Here is a 10,531-nt window from a genome sequence, read left to right as displayed (position 1 = left end):
AAACTTAACCTAACTAACTTACGTACTACTACGTATAATAAATAAATAATTTAGTTAGTACCACCCACCTACCTACTACTACTACTATAGATTTATATATATATATATATATATATATACACACACACACACACACACACACACACACACACACACACACCACGTGTACTTCTTTCAACTCCATGTTTAAAACCAATAGAAAATGGATTTTGTCCCTTTCTGAATCTGCTGATGGTTATGTCTTTTTGGTGTGCAGCAGTAAATAGTGCCTCAGATTGTTTATATGCAATCACTATAATATTTGGAGATGGCTTGAAAGGGAAATGGATAAAAACTTTAATATAAGTTTAACATAACAGCAAATGTACAATGTTTCAACAAGGTTTTGTCATCATCAGGTACAAGTAGTTTACATTGATCTGTACCTGATGCTGACAAAACCTTGTCGAAAAGTTGTACATTTGCCGTTATGTTAAACTTATATTAAAGTTTTTCTTCATTACCCATTTAAGCCATTACCAAGTATTATTAGTTTCAAAGTGGGTTCCTCATCATCGAAAATGCAATAATGTTGGATTCCAATCACCTAACATAATTCTTCAATCTATTTGTAGCTTAGTTAGAAAGCCAGTAAAATTATAATAGTTTTAGAATATTCTACTTTTAGAGTGCAATAATGTTATATGTTTTCAAATGCATATTTGAAATAAAGATTAATAATATTTCATACTACTAACATTATTACAAAAAGTAGGATTTAGGGTGCTTCATCAACTGACAACAAAAACCATTAAGGCAAAGTTTAATTTTTACATACTGTTATAAAAGCCACTAAAATGTAAAACCCAGAAACTTATTAAGTTTGATAACAAAACTTTAATGAAAACAATTAAATAAATTTCTTTTAATATTCAATATCCTAACATATGTACATTGCATATGCACAAAGTAGTTTGTAACTCAACTGACTGTTTACATAAGCTGTTTGGCATATTCTGAAAGTCTAGGTGCAGCTGTAAAGCACTAAAACTAAATAAACTTAGATTTGAAAATTCTGTTATCTTTGACTGTAAGGATAAATAGTGTGTAATTGTCTGCTACAATATATAGTTCAGATTCATTTCATATTTTTCAACTTTTCATTTTACCCTACCCTGTTGATTTCCTTTCAGTTAATATCAGAACAGAGAAAATAAAATACAGAACAAAAAACTGACTTAAAAACCTTTTGACATTTATTAAGGGTTAAGAGGTTATGCAAAACTATACAACAAAAAGGCATTTTTATTCTTAACATGAAAATTACTTTTCACACAAACTTGTCAAGAGTCTGAGTCAAACTGGCTCAGTAAATTCACAAACATATTTTTAGTAAAATTACTTCTTTAAAAATTCTGATTTTTTTTGTACAGCATACTCATAACATTTTCAAAATGATAAATTCTGTAAAGATACATTACATAAATTCAGAATTAGAGTAAGCAAAGCTATGTATAGCTTCAAAGAAATTGGATTGGTGCAAATGTTACTGTAGAAGAAAAGTAACACTGCTCTATCCAACTAAGCTTTCCAAGAGTAGAAGCCATCCCCATCTCCTTTCACCCATAAGGCTTTTCAACTATGAGCATGAACTTCATACTACTTTGTGTTGTGGTCAAGGTAAGTAGTGAACTGATTTACAACAACCTAACCAAATCATAAGAGTCTAATTAGATTCCCATATACATTTCTTATTACTATTGTTTAACTCACATTATGAATTAATGAAGGTAAACTTTATATCAAATATTATTTTAAGTGAAAAAAGCCAATATTAAAATGAAAAGAAACACCTGGGAATAAAGCTTGAAAAGCTCAGACTTATGGGTAACAAGAACAATGCTCTATCCAAATTGAACTATTCGAGAGTACAATTTATCCCTGTCTACTTTCACCTATAAGGATTTTTAAGTGAGGATGAACTTTTTACTACTTTGTGATATATAAATAAATAAGGTGGTTTGAGCAGTAGTTTATGTTCCTGTGGGAAAGTTTCTAGTCAGAGCCTACTGTAGCACTGACCAAATGCATGCAACAGAAAGTTTTGAAGACTTGGTAATACACCACAGAGCTGGGAAGTTTTTTTATAATTTCTATAGATGTTCTTTCCATTTGTGAAAGTTTTTGTGTGTTAAATTATATTTGTCGTAAAGTTACAAAAACTTCCTTCCATGAGAAAACATCCGAAAGGTTTAAGTTAATTAAGGAAAGTGATGGCAAAGTATTCCTTGGCTCAAATCCTTATAAATGTTTATTGTTTTCCTAACACTGTACATACATGAACTGGCTACTTAATTATTTCTAATTACAATTGTAATATGTTTTAATTCTAACACTGTACATAAATGAACTGGCTACTTAATTATTTCTAATTACAATTGTAATATGTTTTAATCCTAACACTGTACATAAATGAACTGGCTACTTAATTATTTCTAATTACAATTGTAATATGTTTTAAATAAAAACATTATTATCATTATCAGTGATAGTGAAAAAACACATTTTCATAATTTGATTTACATTATTTTTGCACAAAAGGCAACTATAAGCAGAAATACGGTCACTTTCAAAAACTGAATTCTTAACTTTCTAATAATACACCATCTTCTTTCAATATGACTAAAATTTTAACACATACTCAAAAGAATTTTCCTTCTAGAATATTTATTGTCAACCAAAATCCACATTGTACCGAATTATAGAATAATTTTAATACTTAAACCAAAATACATACTGTCCCAGAGATACCCAACCAATGAATATGCGTTTTGCCATTAAAAGGTTAAAATACTTACCTATACAAAGCATTTCGAAATTCAGGGGTCATGTAAAGTGTTTGTAGTAAACTATTGAGATAACAAGTCATAGCTTGGTTTACAAGTCCCACAAAACCTGAAAGTACAAGTATTGTCTTTAGAATTTATTTAGCTGCACATAATTTAAAATACAACAAGTTATCTATAAAACACTGATTTGTGAATACATCTAACATTACTAACCTACATATATAACACAAATAAAAACATTTATGTTTCAAGTTTCTTAACTAACTAACTGATCAAATTCTGGAAGCTCACAGCACTGATCTTTACAAATTGTCACTGCATACTGAAGGCCAAATCCAGGATTGTTTGTAGACCATTAATCTTCTCACTACAGGTAGGTCAAAGTGCACGTCACAACCTTGTACAGAGTGACATTCAAAATTTAATTAAACTACTTTGTCATCAATATATATGAATAAATATGGCATCAAAACATAGTTAATAAATTAAATGTTAATATTATGTAAGATTTAACTATTTAAATCATAAAGAATATAATTAAATGAATTCTCAAACTCCTTTTGTATATCTATCATGACATTTGTTCACTCTGGTTTGCCCATCCTCTATTTTTTCATCACCCATCTTTGGTGTGCTGAGTTTAATGTAAATCACTCATTTCAACATAGATATTCATAAGGCATAGCATAATATTTATAGCCTTAAATATTCTTAGTTTACATAGATATATAGTAGAAAGTCAGGACCACTTGCCACACCTACCTATCACATCCTCTCATTTCCCAAATTGTCAATAATTCTCACTGGCATTTGTGATTACATCATATATAACCAAGTGACTTATAATACTGCCTTGTTCTCAGCATAGATATTATTAGTCATTTCACCTCAGACTGAAAATTGCTGTCACCAAGTTGAGATCAAGGCACTTATGTCTTAGTTAGAAAGCAGTTAAAATATAATAGTTATAAAAAAATTTGCTTTGTAAGTGTTATTAAATTATCTTCTTAAAGGAATATTTGAAATAAATAAATGTTATTTAATGTACTAGTATCATCATTACAAAAAAATAGGCTTACATTTAATCAGCAGACACAATGCAAATATAACAAGAGGCCAAACCATAAGTACTAAATTTTTTTTATGTATAATGTTTTATTTATTGTTATAAAAGCACCTAAATGGTAAAAATTTTAAAATTACTAACTACACAACGTTAGATTAGGTAAGGTAATGAAAAAATAATAATAATAAAATTCTCCCAGGGGGAATGCTCATAAGTAGCTCATGGTCTATGTCATTTAGCACTGTAACATAATATACATGTTTGCCAAGTGATTTACTGTTCATATCACAGAATCATTAGTTAAACATGGTTCAATGGGCAATAAAAGAACAAAATTAAACAGGAACAGATGTATACTGTTACAAGATTTAAGCTATTTAGGATAAACAACTGTAGCTTCCTATTACAATCTGTAGCCATTCTAAAAAGAAAAAAAGGTAACTGAGATATATTTCATATTTTTTGTGGTGGTTAAAAGGTCAGTCAAATTGACCAAGTATGTATAAAATTAGGGTCACACCTCTAGTAAAAATACTAAATTAAGAAAAATCTGATTTTTCATTTACAAAAGACTTGTAATGTTTATTAAAAGCTTGCCAAATTTTGTGAAAATACATTTACTACATTAAAAGTTATAGTATGGATACTTTCATGGTTATTTGGAGGTTACAAGGTTGGTCAAAATGACTGGGCACATATGAAAAGTTAAATCATCTCTTAATACACTAAAAAGCTGAAATATTTCACAAAAAATATAAAATTTATTATAATAAGGAAAAGACAGAAGACTACTGTACAGTCGTTCATCTGGATAAGTTGAACACTTTCATAATACAAAGTGTTTCAAGAGCAAACTCTTATAAAATAAGTGAAATACCAAACAAAATTAAAACATGAAAACAAAGAAGTTTGTAAATACACATACAAACAATACATTACGTAAACAAAACTACAGCTTTCTGTTGTACAAATATATCAAAATTAATGCTCTGTAATAGCTGATTACATTACTTTCCCAATCAGTTTATGCTCACAATACATTTTTATCTCTATACATAATTTCAGAAGCTTTATGACTACTGCCCTTAATAATTAGTCAAGTAAAAATAAAAAAATACTTATAAAAGATTAAGAAAATACTCATATTATTAAATACTTAAAACTTAATACTTTTTTTACCCTTCAGAGAATAACATAAGCAAACATTTTCCTTCCCTGCATAAGGGGAGGGGGGCACAAAACTGAAAACTGTAAAAAATATGTTTTTCCACACACACAAATAAAAATTTTCAACTCTTCCCTAAAAAGTAATTAATCATAAAGATAATTAAAATTTATTTCCTATTGACCCACCAACAATAGTACTGAACCACTATCATGACTAAGATATGGTGTTACTAGAGCTAATCTGGGAGAATAGTGGAGAAGCAGAAATGAAAATTTCATTTGCATCAATCTCTTCAAGTTTTTAAATATAATTCAACTTTTAAGCAACTCTTCTAAAAATTTCTATCTGAAATATATAAAAATAAAAATATTCACCCAAAAAATCAAATGTTTAAGCATTTGATTTAAGAACACATCTATAAAATTAAAGTAAAATGAAGTTACACTGTAAATGCATGCATGCTATTAAAAAGACAATAACATTTTTTCATTCAAAATTGTTCACAACTTCCAAAAGAAATTCACAGAATAAGGAAGGAAAAATTACAATCTCATACGTGTGCATTAAAACTTTTGTTCCATTATTTTAACCACCTAGGCTATCAGATAATTGAATTTTATTGGGTAAATGATTATGCCCTTGAATATATATTCTTTTGAGTTTTCACCCAGCTATATATATATATATATATATTATTTTTTTTTGTTTTTTTTTCAAATTTCACTCTTCAAAGTAGAGAGAATGAGTGGGAAGTGTGAGAAGAGGTAAGTATTTATTGAAAATGTATTTTCAGTGTAGGAAAATATAGACTTCAAATACAATTCCTTTCTTCTTCTCCCAGTTACATCTAGAATCTCACATTGAACAGGTTGAGGGACCAGTGTAAAATGTCCTAGATGAGCACCCTTCAAAAGCATCTGCAAAGCACCCATGGAGGGTGTCCTCTCTATATAGAGGAAACACACCCATGAGAGACCACCACACATCCGAACCAGGTATACCCTTTGCCCAAGTGGAACTAACTGGAGTTGTGTCACAATCAAAGGGCAGAACAAATGATCCATCCTAAATCCAAAAGGAAGAGGAATGTATCTAGAATGGCTATGGCATGTCAGACCATAATTGGGAGGTCAACTCTAGTCCAGACCAGCAGCACTGGAAGGAATTCGACCAGCACCTGGCAGGTGGAAGGTCTTGAACCATTTAGCTTAGATGTACAAAGCAGAAGGAAAGAGTAGCATCCATTCCAAGAATCTAAACCAACATGTGTGCAAATCCAACACAACTTAGAACAATAAATCCCGGGAATGTATAATGCAATATGGAGAGTCAATACCAGTCCAAAACCAACTGGTACTGAGGACATAATATGCAGTCTGTGGTAGAAAGAAGTTCCCAGTCCACTCATATGTGAGGACTTAAGTTAGCTGATCCAGCTCCAACCAAAACCACTTGCCCAGGAACCAACATCCAGGCAGCCATAGGAGGGAGGGATCCAAGCCAGAGGAGCAAACTGCAAAATATATGGAAAAATACAGTCCAGACTGGCAGCATCTGGAACAAAACATCAGACCCACAGCAAGAGGATAGTTAAGCCTTCTACACAGACAGAACACCTTCACCCTACTCTCGACTGGTTGTAATTGTGCACACTCAGGATCCACCACCCCAGTGGCTAGAAGTTTGGAAGTGGTAAGGACTCCCATACTCCACTAGAAGAAGGGGAAAGAACCATGTTGGAGAGTCCACAGGACAATGGGTGACAACAAAACTTTATTTTGAAAAGCAGACCATTCCCAATTCCAGCAATCTAAGAAACACTAGAGTTGTTAGTCCATGAGTATACAGTCCAGTCAAACATCTTTAAGACACAATATATCATGAGAAAGAACCTGCAAGCAGTCTTGTGGAACACCCCATCTCAACAGTGAGTGTGATAGACCTTACATATCTCACAGTGCACATTTTGGATATCATTATACTTGGACAGGCACCACTCACCACAGAGTGGGATCTATAACATCTGAAGAAAGCCTTTGAAAAAAAAATTAAAAAATAATTTCCCCCATAGAGTTGTACCAATGTATGGAGAATCGTTACAGAGGGAAGATGATATCTAGCTGAGCAGGAAACCTCCATATGGTGCAAGTACACCAAGTTGTGGGGTGTGGTCTACATGCTGGCCCAGATAATCTCCTCCAAAGAATGACAGAAATGAGCAGCCATCAACATTGGGAGAAGACAGATCAGATGGGACTATACACAGAACAATTTGCAAGGTTCGGGAGAAAGGGAGGAGTACCCAATATGGATAATCTGAAAACCCAAGAAAGGAGAAATATCATGAGAAATGTACGGATGAATTCCAAGGAATAAACTAATGGGAGTGAGGTTAATGGAAGGGTACTATGCTCAACACGTATCACTGTAAAGCATAGGCTGGACACAGGAAAAGATCTGGGTCAGAGTAGGAGTAAATATGGGATATGGAAGGAAGGAAAATAACTAAAGCAGAAAACACTGTAAAAACTGGAAAAATGTAAGGGAAATGACAGGGCTGCCCTATAGCCAGTAATGGTTGAAAAGGGCATACCCTTGTCAAACAACCATGTAAAAACAGATATCAGATATCTGAGGAAAGGAAAGGGAGAATCCATGCCAGAGGAGGGACCAAGAGAGGGAGAGGTAATGAAGGTTGTTCCTGGAGAAAGGACAGGGACAGAATCACTGTTGAGCCAGCCAGAAAGGAGCAACAAGAAGGACCTGACACAGAGTGGATTGGATGATAGAAAGTACTTGGGGTAAAAGATGGAAGCTAGGATATTCACAAAGGAAAGGTCCTATCAATCCTGGCTGCATGCATCCATGGCCAAAGCCAAAGGATATGGTACTGGGGACCAAAAGAGAGGAAGCTTGGCACTCAAAAGAGAGGTATATGCACCCAGTTGGGGAGTATCCAACTGAGAACATAGCCATCATAATACCTAGTGGTCAAGGGGCCACTTCATGTGTAGAATCTTGTCGGAATGGAACAGATGATCTGTGACAAGATTGAGGGCACCTAGTATGTGACAAGCCAGCAAACAAATTTAATGGCTGTGATCCCAGAAGAGGAGATCTAGCATTCAGAAACATAAGGACCAGGATCGAGTACCCCCTTGACTTGTGATGCAAGAGACAACTGTAGAGTTGATGAATAAATCACAAATGTCATTCCCCACAGAGATGACATAAAATGATTCATTACCAAAACAGCAAGAAGTACCAAAAGGTTGATGTGAAGACCTAACTCCTCCTCCTGACACCAATGGCCCGAAAGATCTCTTGTGTAACACAGCACACACCCCATCTTGACAATGAAGCATCTGTGAAGACATGGCCACCTGAATGGGTAGAAGGAATAAATACCTCCCCCCATATTGTGTTGTCTCTGTCTAACCAATAGAGGAAATCACACAGAAGGGAAGCAGAAAGGGACATCTGTAAATCCAGAGGGTGCCTGATGAAGAGCCAATGAACTTGCCATTCATCCATAAAATGATGAAATTGAGCCCGTAAGAATGAAAGAATCAGGCAAATGACCGGGACACCCAACTGAAAGCATAGGGTGCCGATGCCAACCTGAAAGGAAGAGCTTGGAAATGATGAATGTGATCTTCATGGAAGAAACAAAGAAAATGACATGAAGCCCAAGCAATAGTGATGTGAAGATAAGCATCAGACATGTCGCATCTCATCATCGAAATCCCTGGAAGAAAGGCCCATCTGAGAGAGAGTTAGGATTCTATGGTGAACTGAGGCATGTCGAGGAAGGGATTCAGATGGGAGAGACTGATCACAGGATGCCAATCCCTGGTCTTCTTGAGGATGGCAAAAACTCAGGAAAAAAACTCTGGAAGCAAAGGAGAAACCTGTCCAATGGTGGCCTTGATGAGAAGGACTTGAACGGTTTGAGACCAAAATAAATTAATATAATGTTGTCATAAACACAATATGGCCTTTCTATTAGTTACGAACATTACTATTGGTAAGTAAGCATGAGTATAGAACTGATTTCAAAAGTATGAAGAGTTGAAAGAAGCTTTTGTGATGGGTGTAACAAATCTATTGATATCTCATAAAATAGAGGTTTTTATTTTAAATTCTGGCTTGTTAGTTTCTGTAGTTGGTGTATATAATCGGTGAATATTCTGAAACCCATACAAGGAAAGAAAGAAAATAAAAAAATATTCAGAGCAGAAGTATCACATAATACAGAACTGAAAATTTAGAACTTACTTAAATATTTCCTATTGAAATTAAAACTTGCTTGATATTAGCAAATGAATTATAAACTATGCTATAATTCAAAGTTCAATGACATACTTTGATGATAAATTGTTTAGCTATTATTTTCCTATACTGAAAATCTATTTATGATAGGTACTTTCCTCCTCTCACAGATATAGCTATTTTCATTAAGTGCTGCCCTCTATATGCAAATTTTTTTTCATATGCCACAAGCCTTGAACTCCCACATACCTCACGATCAACATGGTTCAACTGGGTCTTGCAACAATCCTTCACCAACAGGAGTGTAATACACCCTCTATTTGATTCTACCAAACTATCACTTTGAGATTAACCCTATCGGCACGGGTACCCTTTACTGCGCATGATATATGGTTTTAGTGTCTTACATTCAAAATTTTATTAAACTACTTTTTGTTTATGTTATACCAATTAGAATAGCATAAAATCTTAGCTAATAATCCATATTTTAACAGTATACAAGTTTTAAGTTCTTACTTCTAAAAGGAACTACATAAAAAAATCCTGAATTTCCACTAGTGTAACACACATGACAAATTTTGTCTCAGCATGTCATCATCCCTATTTTATTCATCACCCCCTCAAAAATGTATGAAATTAAATGTAAAATGCTCTCTATAAAATCATTATTGCTCAAACAGACCATAATTTTTATGGCCTTCAATTCTGTTTTGTTACAGAGCTATGAAAGAGAAAATCAGACCCCTCCTGCCACATCCTCTCTTTCACAATTGGTTGATAGTTCTCTCTTACGTTTCATTATATATTATTTATAACCAATAGAATGTAAAGGTTTTCATCCATCAAATGGCGTATTGTATAACATTGTGTTCTGAACAGATAACCAACAATGTCACTTGAAGTAGCAATATCTTTCCTGTGGGAAAGTTAATGACTAGCTTAAATGAATTTGTAACGGAACTTGTCTCATAGTTAGAAAGCCAGGAAAATTTTTAGAAGTAAGTGACTTTGTCTACTTTTTTCAAGTTATTAGTCTATATTCTTTGGTGTATTATTCAAGTAAGTAAAAATTGTTAAGCGATTTACCATAATCGCTAAAAAAAAATCATGCTTAAGTCTACTCGAAACTCGAGGGCAAGAAAAACAAGATTGGGTAAGTAATTTATTTCTTCTTTTTCATATTTATTCTTTATTTAT

At 33.3% G+C, this 10,531-nt stretch overlaps 1 protein-coding gene across 2 annotated transcripts in view; it reads right to left on the bottom strand.

Annotated features, from left to right (window-relative positions):
• The window catches only part of LOC106467496 (ubiquitin carboxyl-terminal hydrolase 47-like), a 110,169-nt gene that overhangs the window by 89,127 nt on the left and 10,511 nt on the right, over positions 1–10,531 (bottom strand). For both annotated transcript variants that reach the window (XM_013927856.2, XM_022395695.1), the window contains exon 4: positions 2,838–2,934. In XM_013927856.2, the coding sequence (XP_013783310.1) occupies positions 2,838–2,934 (97 nt within the window). The remainder of the gene's footprint in view (positions 1–2,837; positions 2,935–10,531) is intronic.

Source organism: Limulus polyphemus, unplaced genomic scaffold (assembly GCF_000517525.1).
Source record: "Limulus polyphemus unplaced genomic scaffold, Limulus_polyphemus-2.1.2 Scaffold2635, whole genome shotgun sequence".
Classification (NCBI taxonomy): domain Eukaryota; kingdom Metazoa; phylum Arthropoda; class Merostomata; order Xiphosura; family Limulidae; genus Limulus; species Limulus polyphemus.
The sequence above is the reverse complement of the archived record's forward strand: the minus strand, read 5'-3'. Positions and strand labels throughout refer to the sequence as shown.